Source organism: Budorcas taxicolor, chromosome 25 (assembly GCF_023091745.1).
Source record: "Budorcas taxicolor isolate Tak-1 chromosome 25, Takin1.1, whole genome shotgun sequence".
NCBI lineage: Eukaryota > Metazoa > Chordata > Mammalia > Artiodactyla > Bovidae > Budorcas > Budorcas taxicolor.
In genome coordinates this window covers 46579025-46601732 of record NC_068934.1, presented here as the reverse complement: position 1 = coordinate 46601732, position 22708 = coordinate 46579025, and the positions used below count along the sequence as shown (strand labels likewise).

Sequence of the window (22708 nt, the reverse complement as noted above, 5' to 3'; positions counted from 1 at the left end):
GTAGCCATCCCACCCCCACTGGCCAGCCCGGGCCTGCTCGCAGAGAGGGGGACTGCCAGGTGGCCAAGTGGTCAGCCAGGATTGCAGGCCCCCGGCTCAAGGCATCTCCTCCCTTCTTGTTTCCTTAGACCCAGGCTTTTGGACTAAGACTCTCAAGTCTTGCTGTCTTTTAAAGTACTCAGGGATTGATGCTGAGGCTGAAGCTCCAATACTCTGGCCACCTGATGTGACATGTTGACTCACTGAAAAAGACCCTGATGCTGGGAAAGATCGAAGGCAAAAGAAGGGGGCGGCAAAGGATGAGATGGTTGGATGGCGTCACCAACTCAATGGACATGAGTTTGAGCAAATTCTGGGAGTTGGTGAAGGACAGGGAAACCTGGTGTGCTGCAGTCCATGGGGTTGCAGAGTCGGACACAACTGAGCGACTGAACAACAGCAAAAATTTAGGGTGCCGGGATAATGGGTGTCCAGCTTGGAGGTCCCCCTCTCCGTCTCTTCCCTGAGGGCCAGAGCTGGGGGTGGGGCTCAAGGGCAGGTGAGGATACAGGGCCGCCCTGCAGTGTATCCTGGGAGCCCAGGGGCAGTGCGGGCCCCTCTCGGAGGCTGTTATCCCTCTGGGTCTCCACCCCGAGCCTCTCCCAGGAACTCTGCCCAACTTCATGCCATTCGCTGCATCTCAGGGATGAGCCTGGCTCTCAGAGTCACCGACAGAGAATCCCTTCAAGGGGGGACCTCATTTCATGAACTGATACTGGAGGAGGAGCGCCCCTCATCTCCCTCCCAGGCCAGAGCCCGACTCCCTGGTGGATGTGGTCCCCCTGGGTGCTCGGGTGACTTGACCTGGTGCAAAGAGGCTTCCCAAGCTCCTGGGCTGCTGCCACCAACGGTCTGGATGAAAAGCCCCTTCTCCTGAGAAGGGCATCATCTTCTAATGATGCTCTGACCACAGTTCATCGCAGACCCTCTTTATCTGCCTCTTTTCAGGCGTTAATAAAACAACAAGTCACCAGGGTGGGGAGAGGCGGCTTGCAGGCAAAAGGAAGCCCCCTTCCCCAGGCCCAGCCTCTAGGACCCAGCTGGAGAGGAACCCCCCACCCTCCCAGCCCTCCACACCCAGCAGCCTCTGGTCCGGCCCTGCTGGGCAGCTAGAAGTGTGCCACTTGCATTTCTGCAGGCAACAACATCCACATCCTGGGAGCTGTGGGCCCTAGGAAGCAAGCGTCAACTCCAACCAGCACCCTCCTCTCTCAGGAGCCACGGAGCTCTGTGGCCAAAGACCACAAACGAGTATAGCTGATGGCCTGGGAGTAAAGCAAGATTCCAGCCAGCCCTGGCCAGAGTCAGGCTCCCCGTGAAGGGTGGGTATGTGGGGGCCGGGCACACACTCATCGAAACAACCAGGGGAGAAAAGGGCACAATGTAATAACACAGCGCCCACGTCCCTCCCCGGGCAGACATGAATGAGGAGACCAACCTTACACGGCCAGCCGGTTTCATAAAGCCCGAACTCCGGTTTTAACGTAAGGAACAGCACAGTGCCAGCGCCAAAGGTCTTAACAGAAGCCAACTCAACGTCGCCATCAACAGCCCGCCCCCTCACAGTACAGGGTGGTCCTTAACCAAGTGGCCCCAAAGCAGATGCAGCCCGTGTCCACTGGTGGGTGGACAGATAAGCAAAGCGTGTTCTGTACACGCAGTGCGATGTTATTCAGGCTTGAAGAGGAAGAAAATTCTGATACCTGCCATGATGAACCTCAAGGTCACTGTAATCAGTGAAATCAGCCAGTCACAAAAGGACAGACATCGATCGCACGGTTCTAACTATATGCAGGACTTAAGGGCTGTCAGACTCAGAGAGACAGAAACCAGGATGGTGGGTGCCGGGGACGGGGGAGGACGAGGGGGGTGGAGAGTTAGTGTTAACAGGGACAGACTGTCGTCAGAGACAGGCAGTGGTGACGGCTGTTCAACAGTGTGAATGTACTTAATGTCACAGAGCTGTACACTTAAAAATGGCTAAAATGGTACGTTTTATGCAATGTATGTTTACCACAACGAAAGCATAAAATATTAACTAGAAAAACAAAAGCCGAGTAGATAATAATGAGCTTCCCCGGCGGCACTTGTGGTAAAAGAATCCGCCCGTCAGTGTAGGAGACGCAAGAGACGCAGGTTCAATCCTTGGGTCAGGAGGATCTCTTGGAGAAGGGAATGGCCACCCACTGCAGTATTCTTGCCTAGAGGATTCAATGGACACAGGAGCCTGGTGGGCTACAGTCCATGGGGCCGCAAAGAGTCAGACACAACTGGGCACACAACTAACAATGAACAACACTGTCCTTGGGGTGGGGGTGGTGCTCCAGATAATCAAAGCCACAGGAAAACGGAGTTCAGTAGGGAGGGAAATGAATGTTCTCTAGATTAAGTGCTCTTAAAAGGGCCTTATTCTTCAAAGTCCTCCCCCACTTTTGCAGACACCATAAAAGAATGCAAAAGAACGCCTCTCCCTGGGACTTAAAGGCAATTTGCACCCAGCAACTTTCTCAGCAGGGAAGCCACAGTCCATCAATTAACACTTCACGTTCTCCAAAGGACTCAAACTCACTGTCACCTGAGCCCGGAGAGAGATGAAAGAAATCCATTCCCACCATCTTCCCCAGGCTCTGCTCCCATCTGGGGATAGCTGGAGCTTCTACCACGCACCAAGGACACACACAGTCAAAGGACGGTTAACCTGACATTGTTGCTGGATGACATATTTCGTGCTGCCCAGCTGTACAGGCAGCCCTGGTACCCAGTTTGAGGCAGGGAACAGAAACACTTAACATTACAGACAGGAAGATCTTCTGAAAATCCCTCCTGACACAAAACAGCCTTGCTATCATGATAGTGCCAAGACTCCCCCATGATGACATAAGCTATTCCAGTGACTACTTGATCGAGAGACGGCTGGGTTCTCTTTTGTGAAAGGAGCCTTTTGAAACTGGCATGGCCAGGCAGGCGTGTCCTACTGGGGTTCCGGCCACAGTTCCCTGTCACACGGCTGGATACGCCGGATGAGCCCGGAGGTGGCAGCGACAACGTCCTTCCTGGCCTGGGTCACAAACACCAGGAAAGCAGTCAGCTCTGCTAGACTCAGGTTTGGAAAACGCGCCTCCGCTCCCACGCTGTGATATATCAGGAACAACTTGAGCAGAGCGTGGTTTTCGAGTTTGCACAACTTCACCCAGGAGAAACACTAGTAAGTGCAGAGCACGCACCTGGCACCGTGCTAAGCAGGGGTGAGTGAATACACACCTCCAGCGCCCCCTCAGACCCCAAGCACCAGGAGCCAAACCATCCACGCTGGGGTTTCAACGTTGCATCCCATCTCAGGCCACCCTCCTTCCACAGTTCCACCAAAACCCACAAGCCGCAGCTCTCTGGCTCCCGTCTCCTCAGCCAACTTCAGGTCTCTGAAAGGTCAAGGGCCGTATCTGCTGTAGCATTTACGTACTGAACCATTTAAGGGGCAGGGCGGGGCCCCTGCATCACCAGGTTCCTCTCTTTTGCTTAGTTTGTCGTTGATGGAGTTTTGAGAGCTGTGTTCCTGTCCCCCACCCCGCCCCATCAACCCTGGGGTCTGTTCTGCACCATTTTATACCGTGCGGTGATTTTCAGAAACACACATACTGCTTCATAGCAGAAATGACTATATACAACTCCTCTGAAATAAAAAATAAACCTAGAATAACCAATACCAACTGTCCTTGTACAAAACCACTGTGGAAAGGGGGAAAAAAAAAAAAAGACCCCATGGGGTTTGACATCCACCAGCACTCTGTAAACAACTGCAAAATCCAGTTTCTAGATAGAGTCATCATCTCAGGGTTTCACACGACTCAGCCTGACACCCCACAAGGACATAACTGGGGCCCAGATCATCACCTACCGCCCACTGTGCTCCCCGGCACCCCCTCGGCTAAGAAAAGGGGGTGGTGGTGGCCTGGAAGCAGCCAGGGCCAGCTCCTTGTGGAAGTGCACCCCGCCGGCCGCCCCTCCATACTCCAGCACTCCCAACAGGCACACTTGCCTGGGTCCCGTCGTCCTTGGCTCGTTTGATGTTCTGGCGCCCGTCCACCCAGTAGATGAACTTGTCCAGCGGGTCGTAGTCGATGGCCTTGACGTTGCGCAGGCCGTGCAGCGGCAGGATGAGGTCCGGGCTGTGCTGGTCGTCAGGAATCATCCGACTGATGGCACACTTCTGGCTGAACAGCAGGAAGGTGGTGGGCGCTGGAGGGGGGCAGACAGAGGAGGGGCCGCCGGTCAGTGTCAGAGCCAAAGAGAGAGGGGCTGGGGAGGATGGCGTAGCATGCTATGATAAAAAGTAGGTCCGTGTGTGTACCTATGAGATGGACGTGGAAAACGGCTGGGAAGACACAGTCGATTCTTGGTGGGGGCGGGGGAACCATGAGGAATTTGACTCTCCGTGTTACACGTGTCTCTGTCGTTTCAGTATTTTATTATAAGCGTATGTGTTATTTTAAAACTAGACATCCATTTCTTTTTGAAAAACATTTGCTTGGCTGTGCCGGGTTTTCGTTGCAGCACACCGGGCCTTCGTTGAGGCGTGCGGGACCTTCAGTTCCAGCATGTACACTCTCAGTTGATGCATGTGGGACTAGTGCCCTGACCAGGGGTCTAACCTAGGCCCTAAGCATCAGGAAAGCAGAGTCTTAGCCGCTGGACCACCAGGGAAGCCCCTCATTAAAACAAACAAACAAACCTTTTTTTTGATGTTGACCATTTTAAAAGACTTTATTAAATTTGTTACAATACTGCTTCTGTTTTACGTTTAGTTTTCTTGGCCGAGAGGCACGTGGGATCCTATCCCCGCAACCAATTCACACCCCCTGCACCAGAAGGCAAAGTCTTGGCCATTGGACTGCCAGGGAAGGCCTCCATTTCTTTTTAGATTATCAAGACTTAAGTCGGAAGGAGAGAAAGGCAGTGAGCCTCAGACTGTCAAGTGTGTGAGATGCTCTGGTGACTGTGGGAATCTTCAGGAGCTTCTATGAGCTCCAGGGAATGGCCGAAAACCGTGTCAACAGTGAGACCAGGAAGGGGCACTCCTTGGGGCTGTCAGGACCCAGAAGGTGCACAGGCCACGGTCAGAGCTACGGCTGCGCCACGTGAATCCAATCATGGCCCTGGGTCTGCAGCCGTGGGAGCCAGCACCCAGCTCACATCCCCTCTGGGGGGTGGATGACCTGCACCTACAGCCGTGGGAGCCGGCACCCAGCTCACATCCCCTCTGGGGGGTGGATGACCTGCACCTCCATTTGACTCTTCGAGGTTTCGCCCCCCCCCCCCCCGCCCCCAGCAACTGGACAACAGGACCAAAGGGAGCCCAGGAGTGGGGAGTCCCAGCTGTGGCCCCAGGCCCATCACATACCCACCGAGGACTGCCACCAAGCCTCCGCCCTTCGAGGCTGTGGGTCCCTCATCCACACTTTTGGACCGTGGACGCCCAGTCCTCCCAACGCCCAGGGCCACGAGAAGCTCACACAAGGCCCCGGGTGACAAAGAGCTTTGTAAAACTGTCTACAGCTGCTCAGAGGCCGAGTTCTAACCAGCGCTCTGGTGATGTCACAGGAGAAAAGCCTGCCAACAGGACACGTCTGTTCTCCCTATGGGCTGTGGGGAAGTCATGCTCCAGCTTTCTGAACCTTCTCTGAACCTCGCTTTCCTGAGTACTGGAATGAAAGAAAAAAGGCTGGCTTCGTTTAGAGGATCAGTGTGAGGATCACACAAGTGGACGTGAGGCTGGCAGTAAGGGGTCAGGACGGGGACTCTGGAGCCAGCCTGCCTGGATTCAGACCTGGTTCCAAGTCTCACTGCTGTGTGGCCTTGGGTGGGTAACTACGTGTCTCTGTGCTCAGGGTCCTTGTCTGTGAAATGGGGACAGTGATGTTGCCTATCCCATAGACTGGAGGATTGCTGCTGCTGCTGCTAAAGCCGCATCAGTCGTGTCCAACTCTGTGCAACCCCATGGACAGCAGCCCACCAGGCTCCTCTGTGAATACTGGAGTGGGTTGCCATTTCCTTCTCCAAGACTGGAGGATTAAGTGCCGTAAAAAGCATTTGGAACAGTGCCCAAATCTATAAGTGACAGAGACTGTTTTTCACAGCCAAAGAGCCTCCCCTGGGACGTGTCAGGTGAGGGCTTGGCCCATCTAATCATATCTTGATGAAGCAACAGGGCTTCTACCCAGCCTGAGCCTCCAGGTAACATCATGCTTATGTGCAGTGCACAACCTGCCCAAACTGCCCACGTGCACCCCAGATAAGACGCTTCTTTCTGCCTTACCTTTCAGAGGCAGGCGGATCTCATGTGGGAGTGAGGGGCAGGAGGAGAGCGAGGCACTTACGGCTGCAGTTGCGGCTGCTGGGGTCCAGGGTGTAATGCGAGGCACAGCTGCAGCGGTGGCCGCTGGGGACGGCGAGGCACAGCTGGCCACACTGCCCGTTGTTGTGCACGCAGTCGTTGAGGCCGTCCTGGCGGGAGGAGTGGAACACCAGGATGTCCATCACGAAGTCCAGGTGGCCCTGGATGAGGGTGCGATTCCGGCCGCTGGTCTTGTCGGCCCGCTCGATGCTGTGCAGGTTCCAATCTGTCCAGTAGATGTAATCGCTGTACTGGGTCAGACCGAAGGGGTGCGGGAGGTCATCCGCAATCACGACCCGCTCCTGACCTGCGCGGAGACACGGGGGCGCGGCGTCAGCCAGGGCACTGCACGGGCGCCAACCCACAGCCTGGCCACCTGCGTCGGGCTGGTAGAGCGTGCGAGCACGCTGGGAAACAGGCAGGGCCCACCGAGCCTGGATGTGCGCCTACCCTGAGGGCAAGCAACTCCCCTCCCGCTGCACAAGAGAGCGTTCCCCCACACGACGCAGATGAGACTGTGCACAGCGGCGACTGTGTGTGACAGCCACAGCAGGAAGCAACCCAAACAGCAGGATGGGTCTAACAAACATGGTACAATCTTCAGACCGTGGAAATGACGCAGCGTAAAACAGAATCTCAGTCATTAGACAGAAAGAAGCCGGATGCTGACGAGCACACGCCGTACGGTCAGTGATAGAAAGTTCCAGAACGGCACAGCTAGACCATGTAGATAGACGTCAGTGCAGCAGTGAGCCCGGATGAGGTAAGACTGACTAAGAGCCTTTCGGGGGCTGGAAACTTCCTTGCTTTGATCTGCACGGCAGCCGCCCAGCCTACGTTGATGCTCCTATGGATATGCACGTATCAGTATGTAAAAGTTCTGCAGCCTGACCACTTTTTTGTAGAGACCACTTGACTGTATTTGTATGTCAGAAAATATTTCACTTTATTTTGGCCACATCATGAGGCTGGCAGAACCTCAGTTCCCTGCATGTCAATAAAATCTTTTAAACTAGGTTTAGTCTGCCTAGCCTTCTACCACAGGGATGGGAACCAGGCTCTGGAGTCAGCCTGGGTCCCCTTGCTCCTCCACTGATCACATGACCTCGGGCAATCTGTATAAGCTCCTTGACCCTCAGTCTCCCCATCTGCAACGTGAGTATTCTCGAGTGCCCTCACGACCTCCCTGGCGGTCCAGCGGTTAAGACTCTGCATTCCCAATGCAGGGGGCCTGGGTTCAATCCCTGGTCAGGGAACTAGACGTCACAAGGTGCAAGTGAAAGCTGCATAGTCGTGTCTGACTCTTTGCGACCCCATAGACTATGCTGTCCATGGAATTCTCCAGGCCAGAATACTGGAGTGGGTAGCCTGTCCCTTCTCCAGGGGATTGCCCTAAGCCAGGGACTGAACCCAGGTCTCCCACATTGTGGGCAGATTCTTTACTGTCTGAGCCACCAGGGAAGCCCATGAATACTGGAGTGGGTAGCCTTTCCCTTCTCCAGAGGATCTTCCCAACCCAGGAATCGAACCAGGTCTCCCAAACTGCAGGCAGATTCTTCACCAGTGAGATACCAGGGAGGCCGCAACTAAAGATCCCTCATGCTTCAACAAAGAGCCAGTGCAGTCTAAGGAACTGAAAAACAAAGAGTGTCCTCATGGGTATCCGTGATACTTAAATGTAATAAATTATGATAAAAAAAAAATCAGTGAGGTCTGTGATTATCATTGTGATAAATATTCAGTGAGATCATGTAGAATGCATGTAGAATGGTCAAAATGCCAGTACAAAATAAGTGCTTGGTAAAAGTTATGCACAGTGCAGGAGACCCGGGTTCAGTCCCTGGGTTGGGAAGGTCTCGTGGAGAAGAGAGCCGCTGCCCAGTCCGGTATTCCTTTTATTTGTTTACCTGGTTTTGGTTGTGCTGGGCCTTCGCTGCTGCCCGGGCTTTTCTCTAGCTGTTTGCTCAGCTTTTCTCTCGCTGCCCAGGCATCTCTAGCAGGGGCGATGCTCTTGCTGCAGTGAGTTTCTCACTGCAGCGGCTTCTCTTGCTGCCGAGCACAGGCTCGAGGGTTCAGCAGTCGCGGCCCGTGGGCTTTAGAGCACAGGCTCAATGGTTGTGGTTCATGGGCTTAGTTTTTCCGAGGCATGTGGGATCTTCCCAGACCAGGGTTGGAACCCGTGTCTCCTGCATTGGCAGGCAGATTCTTTACCATGGAGCCGCCTGGGAAGCCCCCCACTCCAGTATCCTCGCCTGGAGAATTCCATGGAGAGAGGAACCAGGTGGGACTCATTGGAAAAGACCCTGACGCTGGGAAAGACTGAAGGCCAAAGGAGAAGGGGGTAGCAGAGGCTGAGATAGATAGCAACACCTACTCAATGGACATGAATATGAACAAACCCTGGGAGACAGAAGGAAGGGAAGCCTGGAGTGCTGCAATCCATTGGGTCACAAAGATTCAGACATGACTCAGCAGCTGAACAACAAGAAGAACTTATGAGCAGAATAACACTCTAATCCCTATTCTCCAGGGCTTCCCTCATAGATGAGTTGGTTAAGAATCTGCCTGCAACGCAGGAGACCCCAGTTCAATTCCTAGGTAGGAAAGATCCTCTGGAGAAGGGATAGGCTACCCACTCCAGTATTCTTGGGCTTCCCAGGTGGCTCAGCTGGCAAAGAATCCTCCTGCAATGTGGGAGACCTAGGTTCGATCCCTGGCTTGGGAAGATCCCCTGGAGAAGGGAAAGGCCACCCACTCCAGTATTCTGGCCTGGAGAATTCCATGGGCTGTACAGTCCATGGGGTCACAAAGAGTTGGACCCGACCGAGCGACTTTCACTCACTCCCTCCCTCTTCTCCAAAGAGGTCCACATTCTAATTTCCAGGATTTGTGAACATCATGCCTTACATGGCTGGGGGCTTTGCAGGTGTGACTAAATTAAAGATTCTGAACTGCAGAGATGATCCTGGATTATCCCAGGACACCCGGTGTAAACACAAGGGTAGAGAGAACAGGACAGTGAGAGGGGGCTGGTCGCTACAGCTGGCTTTGAAGTTGGAGGAAGGGGCCACGAGGCAAGGAGGCAGGCAGCCTCCAGAAGATGGAAAAGGCACTGGGCCCAGGCAGCAGCCCCCGGAAGGGAGGGGGCCAGGCTCACACCTTGCTTGTAGCCCACTGACCCCATCTGGGGATACGGCTGCTCAGGCTAACGCCAGCAGCAGAGGACTTGTCAAATGAACCAGGGTCTGACCACCGGGCAGCCACGTGCGGAACACACACGACTGTGGGTAGCTGCTGGGGCTACAGCGGCAACAAGCAGGCTCAGGGCCAACTGGGACGGCGCATGGTGGAAAGGGCGCAGAGGGGGGCTGAGCCCCACAGGAGGGAAAGAGTACATGTGGGGCCTGGGGACACTCGACCTCGACCCCAGTGTGGGGTCCTAAGTCTTCCCCCGGCAAAGTGTGTGTTGTGCGAACGCCTCATATAAGTTCTGTGTGCACACCGAGTCACTCCGTCGTGTCCACCTCTTTGTGACCCCCATGGACTATAGCCTGCCAGGCTCCTCTGTCCATGGGATTTTTTCCAGGCAAGAATACTGGAGCGGGTTGCCATTTCCTCCTCCAGGGGATCTTCCCAACCCAGGAATCGAAACTGCGTCTCCTGCATTGCAGGCAGATTCTTTACCACTGAGTCACTGCAGAACCCATATACACATATCCTCTATTTTACGGTAAAAATGATGCCAATGATGGGAATCTTCCTGGTGGTCCAGGGGCTAAGACTCCGCGTTCCCAATGCAGGGGACCAGGGTTCAATCCCTGATCCGGGAACTAGATCCCACATGCCACAGCTAACAGTTTGCGTGCTGCAACTAAAGATCGAAGGAAGATCCTCCGTGCCACAGCTAAGACCCCATACAGCCAAATAAATAGTTTTTAAAACAATGAAGCCCATGAAAACAAATCAGAGACGTGTGGACATGCTCCTCCTATGTGGGAGCAGGAGGAAGCGGAACGGAAATCATCTATGGCACGATTTGAAATAATGTTTTGAAAATGATTTTTTTTTTAAAGGAAAAAAGTGAAAAAAAAACAACAACAAAAAAAACAAAACCCAGGCTCACAATCCACACTCAGCTCTTACACAGAGGCACTCTTCCCACGGGGGCCTCCCCTGTTGTTAACCAAGCGCTCTGAACACATCTGTGCTGTTCAGCGGGAAACCTGCCACGGCAGCAAACAGCCCGGCCGGATGCACCCACTGCCCTCGGCCTGCAGGCTTGGGCGGGTTTCCAGGGCTTTCACTGGCTTTCCTCTGAGTGTGTCATCACTCTGGGGTAATCAGGGAGCTTAATTGTTTCGGGCAACCACAGCTGTGCTGCAACAAGTCTCCCACCTGCCACCAGCCTCTTATAACTCCCTGCAGGGCTGGCGTGGTGGCCTCGAAGACGCAGTCAAGCCTCGCTCCGGGCCCCACGAACCAGGACAGTCAGTGTGCAGGGCGAGTGCAGCCCCACTGCGAGCAGAAACCAGGACACAGAGCTTCTGGCCCTGGCTCTGTTCACACAGTACCTGCGACAAGCGGTTCAGCCCACCAAGGCCTCAGTCTCCTCATCTGTAAAGTGGGCACAACTGTGCCTACCACAGGTGGCAGCAGCAGCGGTAAGAAAGGCAGCCAAATTCTCTCAATTGCACAGGGCAGCTCCACCAACTGGTACCACCCAAGAGAGCCACCCCCCTCCACCACCAAGAAGTCCAGTCATGCTCTAGGTTCCAATCCTGCCCTCACAGCTAGGTGATATGGAATAAGAGGTTTTTTTCTGGCTTTTTATTTATGTGTTTTCAGTTACGCTGGGTCTTTGTTGCTGCCTGTGGGCATTCTCTAGCTGCCGTGTATGGGGAGCACTCCCTTCTCTTGTTGGGAGCACAAGCTCTAGGGCATGGGCTTCAGGAGTTGTGGTGCAGGAGCTTAGTCACCCAGGCGCTTAGATGTCCCCCGGCACGTGGAATCTTCCCTGACCAGGGACTGAACCTGTGTCCTTGCATTGACAGGTGGAATCCTAACCACTGGACCACCAGGGAAGCCCTGGGTTTTGTTTTTAATCTCATCCCAGGGTGTTGAGTGGCCTCAGAACGATGCCTGGTACCCAGGAGGAATTCAGGGTCGGATGGAGAGGAAGCATGTGGTCCTGGGGGCTGAGCAGTGCTCGGTGACCTTACACAGGTCCCGTGATCTCCCAGAGCCTCAGTTTCCCCATCACTGAAAACCTATGCTCTGTGGTGTCAGGTCAGATCAGAATCCTGGCCTGGGGTTGGTCTGGATCCGGCTGTCAGCACCAGGGCCTCTACTCAACGTCAGCAGCGGCAGAAAGGGACACCTCTGGTGGCAGGGTGGGTCAGGACTTGGGGCCCGTCCACACCTTGCAAGCCCGAGGGCACAGTGCCATGGGGGCTGAGGGTGGCTGACACCCCACCAGGGGCGCCCCCTCCCGGCAGGACCCACCGGCTCTCACCCAGCATGTTGGACGACTCGATCATGTTGGTGTCCAGGTCCGTCCAGTAGAGACGCTGGTCAGCGTAGTCGATGGTGAGGTCGTTGGCCCGGCCCACCTTGTCCACCAGTGTCATGCAGTTGGTCCCATCCATGAAGGCCCGCACGATCCTGGGCTTGCCGCCCCACTCAGTCCAGTAGATGTAGCTGGAAGACACGGGAGCAGGGCGGGTGCCGTCAGCGTGTCCACCCCGAGTCAGGGCAGGAAGCCTGCTTGCCGCCATCTCCTGGGCCGTGCTGAAGGCATCGTATAGGAAGCAGGGACGAGGGGAGACCTGGAGCCCCCCCAGCCCACTGTCCCTCCAGGAGCGGCCATGGAACTGGCTCCTGGCTCCTGGGGTTGCACAGCAGCCCTCCTGCAAGCTAAGCCCTGATACTCTTGTTCACGTGCACAAACGTGGTGGCCATGTGCCAGGACATCCAGGCGGGGACCCCGTTTCAGGGACAAATGCTAAGTAGGCTGGACAGGAGAATGTGGGCCAATCAGGGCGTACAGTCCCTTTCCTCAAAGAAGGAAGAAAACAAGACCCCGAGACAAACAGGCTTTGCAGGGCCGGGATTCGAACTTGGCTCCACCTCCACCAAGGTCCTCTTTCCTGGCTCTTCAGCAGCTCTGGGGAAGACACCTCCATCTCAAACTTGTGTTTCCTGGTTCTTTCACTGAAATCTGGACCCTCCCTTTGTTTGCAGAAATCTTCCTTCCCTAACAGCACGCAGCAGGCCGGGTTTGGGGTGCTCCCTACACATCACTGATGCTTTACGGGGTGAGCGCTGCAGGCAGAGGAAGGTGCCGCCCAGCCCTCTGGCCCCAGGACAGGGCCCCGAGGCTGCTTGACAGATCAAAGCATGTGCCTCGCAAGGGAGGTTTTAATCTGCAGCCAAGCAGCTGCACGAGGCCAGGAGGAGAAGCTCCGGACAGGGGTCTGGACAGGACTTCTTGGCCCACTGACATGACCTTCAGTGACCTTCAGTCACTGAGCTTCTCCGAGCCTCCGTTTCTGCATCCGTGAAATCAGGTACAAAGACACCCTCCCTGGCAAGGCCCCTGAGTGCTCTGACGAGAGGTTCCCCTGAGAGGGCCCAGGCAGTGGTGCCTGATACGGGGGCCTCCCTTCCTTCCTGCTTCTGCTCTGGGCCTCAGTGTCCCGACTGTGAAATGAACCAGATGACCCCCCAAGAATCCTGCTGGTCCCAGCCACCTCCAAGCTCACAGCGGTCATTACTACTCTCAACTGCGGCGCTGACGGGCAGCGGGCAGCCGTGTGCCTCGGGGCATCACTGCACTGGCTGGTGTGGAGAGGTGGTGGGGGCATGGCCGCACAGGCTGGCAAAGCGGCCCTTACCCTTTGGTGGGGTCCAGGGCCAGCGACCGCGGGTTGTCTAGATCCCTCCACACGAGGACCTGCCGGAACTGCCCGTCCAGCCGGGCCACTTCGATCCTATTGGTCCCAGTGTCTGCCCAGTAGAGGTTCTTGCCCATCCAGTCGACAGCCATGCCTTCTGGGTAGTCGAGGCCAAACTCGATCACATGCTCCACGGAGCTCCCGTTCATAAAGGCCCGGCTGATGGTCTGGGAGCGGGGAGGAGGAGAGGCCACCCGTTAGGAACCAGGGTTTCAGCAGACATCTCACCAGGCGATGCTGGAGCGACTGCTAACCATAACCACTATCAGCAACTGACCAGCCACTGAGGAGGGGCCAGATCACAACATTTGAGTTTCTATTCTTTTTATTTCTTCTATCTATTCCCCCTCAACATTTGAGTTTTTAAAGGAACTTTTAAAACACAACCTTTTTAAAAGAAACAATTTGGCTATATATATACATATATATATATGATACATACTTTTTTAAACTATGTAAACATATTATATAATAGCACATAATTATAAAATAATATATCATTATATAAGCTATATTATATATACATGTCTCAGGACCCTTCAAAATAGTTACATCCTAAAAAAGAAATCGTTGGATCTTTCACCCAGTAATCTTCCTCTTGAAATGTTATTCAAAGGAAAGAAAATACAAACAGACTTTATACACAGAGATATCTGTTACTGTGGTATGGGTTAGAGTTGGGGAAAAAACTGGAAGGCCATTTAAAATAAGGCAATGATTAAGAAATATATGCACAGTAGAATAATTTACACATTGAAAGAATTATGTTAAAGAGTTTGTAATAGCTTGACAAAATATGTTATAATGTGATAAAAAAAAACACAGGGTACAGAATTCTATGAAGCATATGACTGATTATGAGAAACACTAACAAAGGGGAAAATCCAAGGAAACACACTAAAATGACATCAGCGGCTGACTTGAAATGATGGAGGTGTGGATGTTTTATTTTTTTCTTTATACTTTTTCTGTATATTTTTCTCTCTTTCTACAGTGAACCCTATGACTTTTAAAATCAGAAAAAAAACCTTACGAACCATGTAATACCAATGGTGGAATAAAAGGTAGCTGATAACACCATTGCAGTTGTCCCGTGCTTTAGAACAGGGGTTAGAGGACGTTTTTGGTAAATAGTGCAGGCATCACGGGGTCCATGGATTTGCCACTGCCTAGTGGCTTCCCAGGTGGCGCTAGTGGTAAGAACCTGCCTGCCAACGCAGGAGACACAAGAGATGCAGGTTCGCCCTTGGGTCGGGAAGATCCCCTGGAGGAGGGCACGGCAACCCACTCCAGTATTCTTGCCTGGAGAATCCCATGGACAGAGGAGCCTGGTGGGCTACAGTCCCTGGGGTCGTAAAGAGTCAGACACGGCTGAAGTGAACCAGCACGCGACCACAGCGGCACAAAGCAGGTGCGGACGGTCCACAGGCAAAGGGGCACCACCGTTCCAACAGAACTTTACTGACAAAATGAGGAGGCTGGCCCAAGGACCAGTTTGCCAAACTCTACTTGAGAAGATAAAGGAGGCTCTCCTGTATTAATCCAGGATATTTACATTAGCACCCAGAACAAAGAAAGTTTGTTAAGTAAGTGGGCCCTTGTGAGGGAGTGAGTGGAGTGAAGCAAAAGACGCATGGATACATAATCACTCTAGAAATAGCCACCTGTGTGTCCACCGGATCTGCTCATTGTAATCTTTCATGCTTAGGTATTAACATGGGTTCACTAGTGTTCTACTGGTTTGAATCAAGCCATAATAAATATTTTTTTAAATTTTTGTTTTAATTTTTAAAACTTTATTTTCAGCTGCACCCTGCAGCTTGCGGGATCTTAGTTCCCCAACCAAGGGATAGAAACTGTGCCCCCTGAAGTGCAGGCACAGAGTTCTAGCCACTGGACCACCAAGGAACTCCCTATAGTTGTTTTAATTTTTTATACTCAGCCATAAAAAAAGAATGAAATTTTGCCATCTGTAACAACATGCACAGACTTGGAGGGTACTATGCTTTGTCATAAGTCAGACAGAGAAAAACAAATACTGTGGCGTACCACTTATCCGGGAATCTAAAAATTGTAACAAACTAGTGACTATAACAAAAAAGAAGCAGACTCACAGACACAGTGGATACCAGCGGGGAGAGGGGAGAGGGGGCAACATCAGGGTAGGAGAGTAAAAGGTACAAACTATTAGGTGTAAAATAAGCTACACGGATACACTGGACCACACGGGGCATAGAGCCAATAATTTCAGTAGCGATAAATGGAGTATAAGCTTTCAAAATGGTCAATCACTATACCGTGCTCTCGCTACTGACACTGTACAGCAACTAAGCTTCAATTAAAAAAACAAAACAAAACTATGGGGACTCCCTGTTGGTCTAGGGGCTAAGACTCCACATTCCCAATGCAGGGGGCCTGGGTTCAACCCCTGGTCAGGGAGCTAGATCCCACGCGCTGAGACCAAAGATCCCGCTTCCACAACGAAGTCCTGGCCCAGCCAGAGAAATAAATCATTAAAAAAATACATTAAGGGATTTCCCAGGGGTCCAGGGGTTAACACTCTGCTCCCAACGCAGGGGGATCATGCATCGTGCTCTCTCTTGACTAGACAGCTAAGATCATACACGGTATGGCCCCCCAAAAAGAAAAAAGAAAGCCCCCCTATTAAAAAAAGAAAGGCTTCTTTAAGCCTCTGAGGTGATACCATCGCCGGCAGGTATTCACAGGAGAGGTGAACAGCAGGACACCCCACCGCCATACCTTCAGGCTGACGTCGGTCCAGTAGATGTGATTGTTGGACACATCGAAGTCCAGGGCAGACGCCTCCTTGACGCCCGTGAGCGGGATGGCCACGTCGTTGTTGTTGGTGTCCAGGGAGATCCGGTGGATGGCGGCCCGGCTGGTGAACACCAGGAAGGCCTCGGGCACAATGCAGGTCTTCATGTCACTCAGCAGCTCCAGGCCGATGGGGCAGCCGCACTTGGTGGCGCGGGGCGTGAAGAAGCACAGGTGGCTGCAGCCCCCGTTCCTGTCCGCACACGGGTTGGTTCCTGGACGGAAAGACACAGGTTCTAGGCCCCAGTGGCCCTGCAATGGGGGGGCAGTGGCTCCCCGGTTGTATGTGGCTTCATTACCCCCAGGCACCACTAGGGGACAGCAGGTAGGGTTGGTGGAAACCCAGGTCCGCCCTGGCTCAAGGACAGGACGGAGCAAGGTTCCGAGCCCCGGGCCTCCCTGCACACTTGAACGCCCCCCTCCTCAAGGCCGCCTGGGGACGCCTCGCCCTCTGCTCCCCCTGCCCACTGGGCCTGGCCTCCCTGCCTGCTAACCAACCAGACTGCAGCCCAAGTCACCACCCAGATGGTTCCTCCTCTGAGTCCCCGACATTCTCAGCGCCCTCGAAATCTCAGATTCACCCAGCACGGCCCAAGGCGCCTGTTTCTTATTCCAGCAGACGGTAGTCAGCATACATTTTATTTTGGGCCAGCCTGTTAGACTCACTCTGCCGCAGTGCTGTTAAAATTGGCTTTAATTTCATGTTAAATATTTCAGCTAAAAAAAGAAATCCTCTCTGCCATCTTTCTCAGTAAATCCCGACGAGAGAGAGAAAGAGAGAGGTGGGAAGGGACCCAAGTTCTCAACTTTAAATCACCCCCCATGGAGGCATCACATTTCTTATCTCTGAGGCTTTATTCTTTGCTTTTCAAACACCCATTCACTGGTGGGCCTCGCGCTCTGCCGTAGATAAAGAGCACGCTTGCCAAGGCGGCTGGTAAACCAAGTGTGTTGATTCCATCATCTGGTCTCAGGAGGGCAGGCTGAGACCAAAGGCCTCTCCTGGAGACAGGGGTGCACCGTCCCCGCACCACCCCCCAAGTGCCCCTCAGGCCACACCTCCAGGCCCATGCTCAGCTGTCCCTTCTGCCAGGCAGACCCTGCCCCCCACCTGCTCCCCAAATTCCACGCTCAAATGCCCTCCCTTGCATTTTAAAGCCAGGTATCACTTTCACATCTCAGCTCTACTCACCAGCCTGGCAGCAGAGCTCACCCACTGGACCAGAAGCAACTTGAGGGCAAGCCCTGGGGCCTCTCTGGTCAGTTCCCCGTCCCTCCCTCCAGCAAAGGTTAACTGTCTCTGATGAGAAGGTGTAGGACTAGGCACCGGGACCCCGGGTCCCCACAGAGCCCACTGTCCCATCCCCGCTTCTGTCTCCCCGGCACAGCTGGACACTGCTGTCCCCAGTGTAGCTTGTGGACTTGCACTGGGAATCCTAGTCATAAAGAGACAAGTCACTGTGTTAAGGGAACTTTCTGCAGATCCCAGCTTTTAGATAAACGGTGTGCATTTTAGGGTCCAGCCTGTCACACTGGACAACGATCTCAGCCCAGCCCAGCAATGAGGTCGGGGCAGCCCCAGATGTGAGTCCTGAGCTCGGCCACCCATTTGTATGCCCCAGTACGAATGGGGCCACCTTGTCATTAGTGAAGAGGGCTGTACTAAGATGCTTAGCCAGAGCCTGGCACACAGTAGGTGAGTGTTAGCCACCGTGAGAGCAATTACTGCCAGCCGTGCCCACTCACTGTGCCTGGTCCATACCCCACCCCATGTCCTGGTATTCTCACCATCTCCTGCCCTGTCCAGCCCCAGAGCAGGTGCCCCAGCCCGGCACGTACACCCCCAGCTTCAGCCTCCAGCTCAGCTGCCTGTGGCAAAGGGGAGCCACCGGCCTGTGGCGGGGCTGGCCCCCAGGTGGAAGCTGACCAGACTCACCGACGACCTTGGCCACGTTGGCGGCCTTGAGCCCCATCAGGTCGGGCAGCTGGTCGATGATGACGTCCCTGCTGGCCTTGACCTTGTGCACACGCTCGATGCTACGCCGCTGCCAGTCGGTCCAGTAGATGAAGTCCCCCAGCAGCGTGAACCCGAAAATGTGCGGGAGCTTGTCCTCCAGGAGCGTCCGCCGCTTGGTCCCATCAACATTGATCACCTGCAGGATGGCACACACGGGGCTGAGCCAGCCTCGGGCCTGAGCGGCCTGGAACGGGACGGGCCCCAGCAGCATCTGGCCAGGCCGGGCACCATGTCACTGAGGCAGCTGGAGGAATGACGTCTTCAGTGATGGTGCCATTCAGGGCCTCTTCCCTACTGCCTCCCCGACCTGGGTGTGCATGCTGTGCTGAGAGGGGCAGGCAAAGCAAACAGGTATCCTCTGCCTCGCCATCGCTGATCGACTGGCCACGGCTGCCTGGAGTACCAAGGTGTAGGGTCTCTGACCGGGGATAGGCTCATTGATTAGCAATGTCTGCCCAGACGCAGCATGAGAAGGCACTGATCACCACCCCCGACACAGAGCCCAGTTTCAAAAGGCTGGAGCACAAACGCACTAACCCAGACAAGGCCTCCCACTTGCCTGTGGACTAATTTCTTGCTCGGTCAGGACCAGGTGAACTCGGAGGACACTTTTGCTTCTAAGTCTGAGCTCAGAGCTCTAAGCCGATATCCAACCCCAGACATACTTGTTGTTGAGTCGCTAAGTCCTACCCAACTCTTTTGTGACCCCATGGACTATAGCCCACCAGGCTCCTCTGACCACGGGATTTCCCAGGCACAACACTGGACAGGGTTGCCATTTCCTACTCCATGGGATCTTCCCAACTCCAGGATCAAACCGGCATCTCCCGCGTTGGCAGGTGGCTTCTTTACTGCTCAGCCACCAGGGAAGCCCTCGCAGATACACACTGGTGGCCGTTGACTCTGAGATGTAAAAGCTAAATCTTCTTGAAGAGTCAGTGCTGATTAAAAGCATCAACCACAAAAGCCACAGACGAGAAAAGTACTGTCAAACGTAAGAACGCCTTAACCAACCGAAACACACAGACAAACAGGATAAGACGTGCTTGTGATGACAGACAATCCAATAGAAGCTGATGTGCAAAGGAAGACGACGAAAACGCAGCATCCGAACTTTGGGCTCTCAGGCCACGACCAAAGGGACACGATGAATTAAAGGCAAGTCTCAACAGGCCTCCTGCAGCCAGACTATATTTCCAGCTCATCAGAGAGGATCCAAGCCTTCTGTTGTGCAGGTGGCACACACGTAAGACAGATCGGGTACGTCTTGAACAGAAAAGACTTTGGTCCTCTGTTGTTGGACAGCACCGGACAGAACTCAAAACTGCTGGGTCCAGCGGTGGGGGGCGGGGCAGGCAGCCAGGGACCCTGCAACCGGGGACCCCACCCCTGCTCTGTCCACGGCCGAGTCCCTGCACCCCACGGACCTCAGTCTATCCACCTGTAATTAAGGGGAGCAGCTAAGATATCCTAGGAACTTAACCAAACTGTGGCTGGGCCCCAACCAGGGGCAATTACATCAGAACTGGAAGGCCAGGTACAGGCCCCCAAGGGGCACAATGAGCCGCCCAGGTGAGGGACCATCTCCTGTGTCACGAGCTGGCTTGCAGACCTCGGGCAGCAGGATTTCTGGGTAGAGCTCTGGGCTCCGCTCCTAGCCCGCGGGTTAGCCGCAGGGGTCAGACAGTGGGTGCAGGAACACTCCAAGCTGGTCTAGGGTGCTGGATCTGGTTTTGGCCCCACAACATGAAGGCGCGTAAAGATGGTGAACACACGCTTTACACAGCGCTTGGACCTGGGAAGGGGTCTCTCCTGAGGAAGTGCATAGCAAGAGGAAGAGCGTCTCCAAGAACACACGGCCCGTCTCACACTCACAAACACACAGACAACACGCCTGCTCCTTCTCTGACACTGACTACCCAGGGCTAGGCAGGGGCTGTGGATACAGATCAGTACAACAAAAACAATCCACGTCTGGAAAGTAAAGACTCGCCTGCTATACACCAGAGGGTCAGCAGTGTCTCTTTAGAGACTGTCCTCGTCCTTCTCTAGGTACACATTTCCTCCATTCCCTTTAATAACTCCACTCCAGACATAAGTGAGCGCATGTTCCACTGACCGACGTGAGGAAGTACATCTTCCCAGCTTAGGAATGATGACCGTGAGCCCATGGAAGACTCAGGACGATTGAGGGGGGTGGACGCTGCCCAGAAGCACCTCCCTGTTTCTGCCTGTGCGCCCCCACCCTGCCGTCTCGGTTTTCCAGAACAAAGTGGGGGAGGCTGTGAGCTGCTCCCCAGGGCCAGGCTGGTGGCTCCCACCACAAGCACAGACCCGCGGCTCTGGGCTGGCAGGGCACCCCTCTGCCTCGGAAGCCCTCCCTGCTTCCTCTCTGCACAATTACAGACCCCATGAAACACCGAGCAAGCCCTCCAACTTGGAAGAACATCAAGACTCGAACACTCAAGAAAATAAACGATCCCATGGCAGCCTTTTTCATAGCAGCTTTCAGCACACCTTGACCAAACCCAACACATCTGTTAAAGTAACTCTGCTGGGCCAGGCCTTTTGCAAATCCTGGAACCGACGAGTACGGCCTGTCTACAGCGAGACACATGTCAGGCCCCCAGGCTCCCTCTGGGCCCAACTCGGGGGCCCTCACCTTCCCTTGGCCCTCTGATGGAGGGCGAGGAGACAGACACGGGAACCCATCCATCAGCCTCCAGGGTGGGCAACGCATCAGAACAGAATCCAGAAAGAACAGATCTGAACCTGGGAGATCGACAACATGGGGGCCGGGAGAGAGCACGGGAGGCGGACCGTCCAGGAGAGGGGCTACCAAGCAGTTTCTGAAAAGGAGTGTAAATAGTTTCGGCTTTGAGGCCATAAGGTTATTGTCACAGAAAAACAGCCACGGAGGGAGCCTAAAATAAGTGTGAATGTGTCCCAATATCTCAGATATGCAGATGCCACCACCCTTATGGCAGAAAGTGAAGAAGAACTAAAGAGCCCCTTGTTGAAAGTGAAAGAGGAGAGTGAAAAAGCTGGCTTAAAACTCAACATTCAGAAAACTCAGATCATGGCATCTGGTCCCCTCACTTCATGGCAAATAGAAGGGGAGACAATGGAAACAATGAGAGACTTTATTTTGGGGGGCTCCAAAATCACTGCAGATGGTGACTGCAGCCATGAAATTAAAAGACGCTTGCTCCTTGGAAGAAAAGTTATGACTGACCTAGGCAGTGTATTAAAAAGCAGAGACAACCCGTGGCGGATTCATGTTGATGTATGGCAAAACCAATACAATACTGTAAAGTAATTAACCTCCAATTAAAATAAATAAATTTATATTTTTTTAAAAAAGCAGATACATTACTTTGCCAACAAAGGTCCATCTAGTCAAAGCTTTGGTTTTTCCAGTAGTCATGTATGGATGTGAGAGCTGGACTATGAAGACAGCTGAGTGCTGAAGAATTGATGCTTTTGAACTGTGGTGTTGGAGAAGACTCTTGAGAGTCCCTTGGACTGCAAGGAGATCCAACCAGTCCATCCTAAGGGAAATCAGTCCTGAATATTCATTGGAAGGACTGATGATGAAGCTGAAGCTTCAACACTTTGGCCACCTGATGTGAAGAACTGAATCATTGGAAAAAACTCTGATGCTGGGAAAGATTGAAGGCAGGAGGAGAAGGGGACGACAGGATGAGATGGTTGGATGGCATCACGAACTCAACGGACATGAGTTTGAGTAAGCTCTGGGACAGGGATGCCTGGCATGCTGCAGTCCACGGGGTTGCAAAGAGTCGGACACGACTAAGCGGCTGAACGGAATGGAATATGTCCCAATAACACTTCATTTGTGCAAAAAACAAAAGAATTGGGATTTCATATAAATTTCACATGCTATGAGATACTACTCCTTTGATTGTTTTCATTTAAAAGTGTAAGAAATTCCTTGATGGTCCAGTGGTTAGGACTCGGAACTTTCATTGCTGGGCCCAGGTTCAATCCCTGGTCAGGGAACTAAGATCCCACGAGCCACGCAGGTCAGCAAAAAGCTAAGTGTAGAAACCCCCAAGAATTTGATAGTGGCACAAATCAGGCGGTCTGGCCTCCGGTCCACAGTTTTCAACCCCTGCTCGAGAAATTCCCCTGCCCTTCATTTTCAGGAAAGGAAACTAGATGCCTCCAGGAAGTTATGTCCAAATGGCCAAGCCAGATGTGGAAGGGGCCCGCGTGCAGCGTGCTCTCTCTGACCTCTAGGCCTCCGGCCTCCTATGCTCAGCTGACCTAACACACCAGACCCAGGTCTGAGGTAGGGGAAGCGGGGGGTGGCAGGAAGAACACACCCATCCCCCAAGCAGCTCACTGCACAACCTGCAGAACAACAGCTGTGCGCAGGGAGGAAGGGTGGGCAGACCCCAGAGCAGCTCACCCTCAGCCACGTCCAAGGGGCAGGACCCTCTGCTGTGG

General features: G+C 53.6%; 1 protein-coding gene and 2 non-coding genes across 3 annotated transcripts in view; 2 read left to right on the top strand and 1 right to left on the bottom strand.

Moving 5' to 3' along the window:
- Positions 1-22708, bottom strand: part of LRP5 (LDL receptor related protein 5) — a 122725-nt gene that overhangs the window by 22515 nt on the left and 77502 nt on the right. Inside the window, exons 8-13 of the mRNA XM_052662433.1 lie at positions 18155-18371; positions 16144-16433; positions 13324-13550; positions 11943-12127; positions 6414-6737; positions 4076-4275 (exon numbers count right to left, since the gene is read on the bottom strand). Of these exons, the coding sequence (XP_052518393.1) occupies positions 4076-4275; positions 6414-6737; positions 11943-12127; positions 13324-13550; positions 16144-16433; positions 18155-18371 (1443 nt within the window). The remainder of the gene's footprint in view (positions 1-4075; positions 4276-6413; positions 6738-11942; positions 12128-13323; positions 13551-16143; positions 16434-18154; positions 18372-22708) is intronic.
- Positions 7614-7686, top strand: TRNAG-CCC (transfer RNA glycine (anticodon CCC)). The gene has a single exon. It is a non-coding gene; the product is annotated as a tRNA-Gly (tRNA).
- On the top strand, positions 22188-22258 carry TRNAE-UUC (transfer RNA glutamic acid (anticodon UUC)). Its single transcript has one exon. It is a non-coding gene; the product is annotated as a tRNA-Glu (tRNA).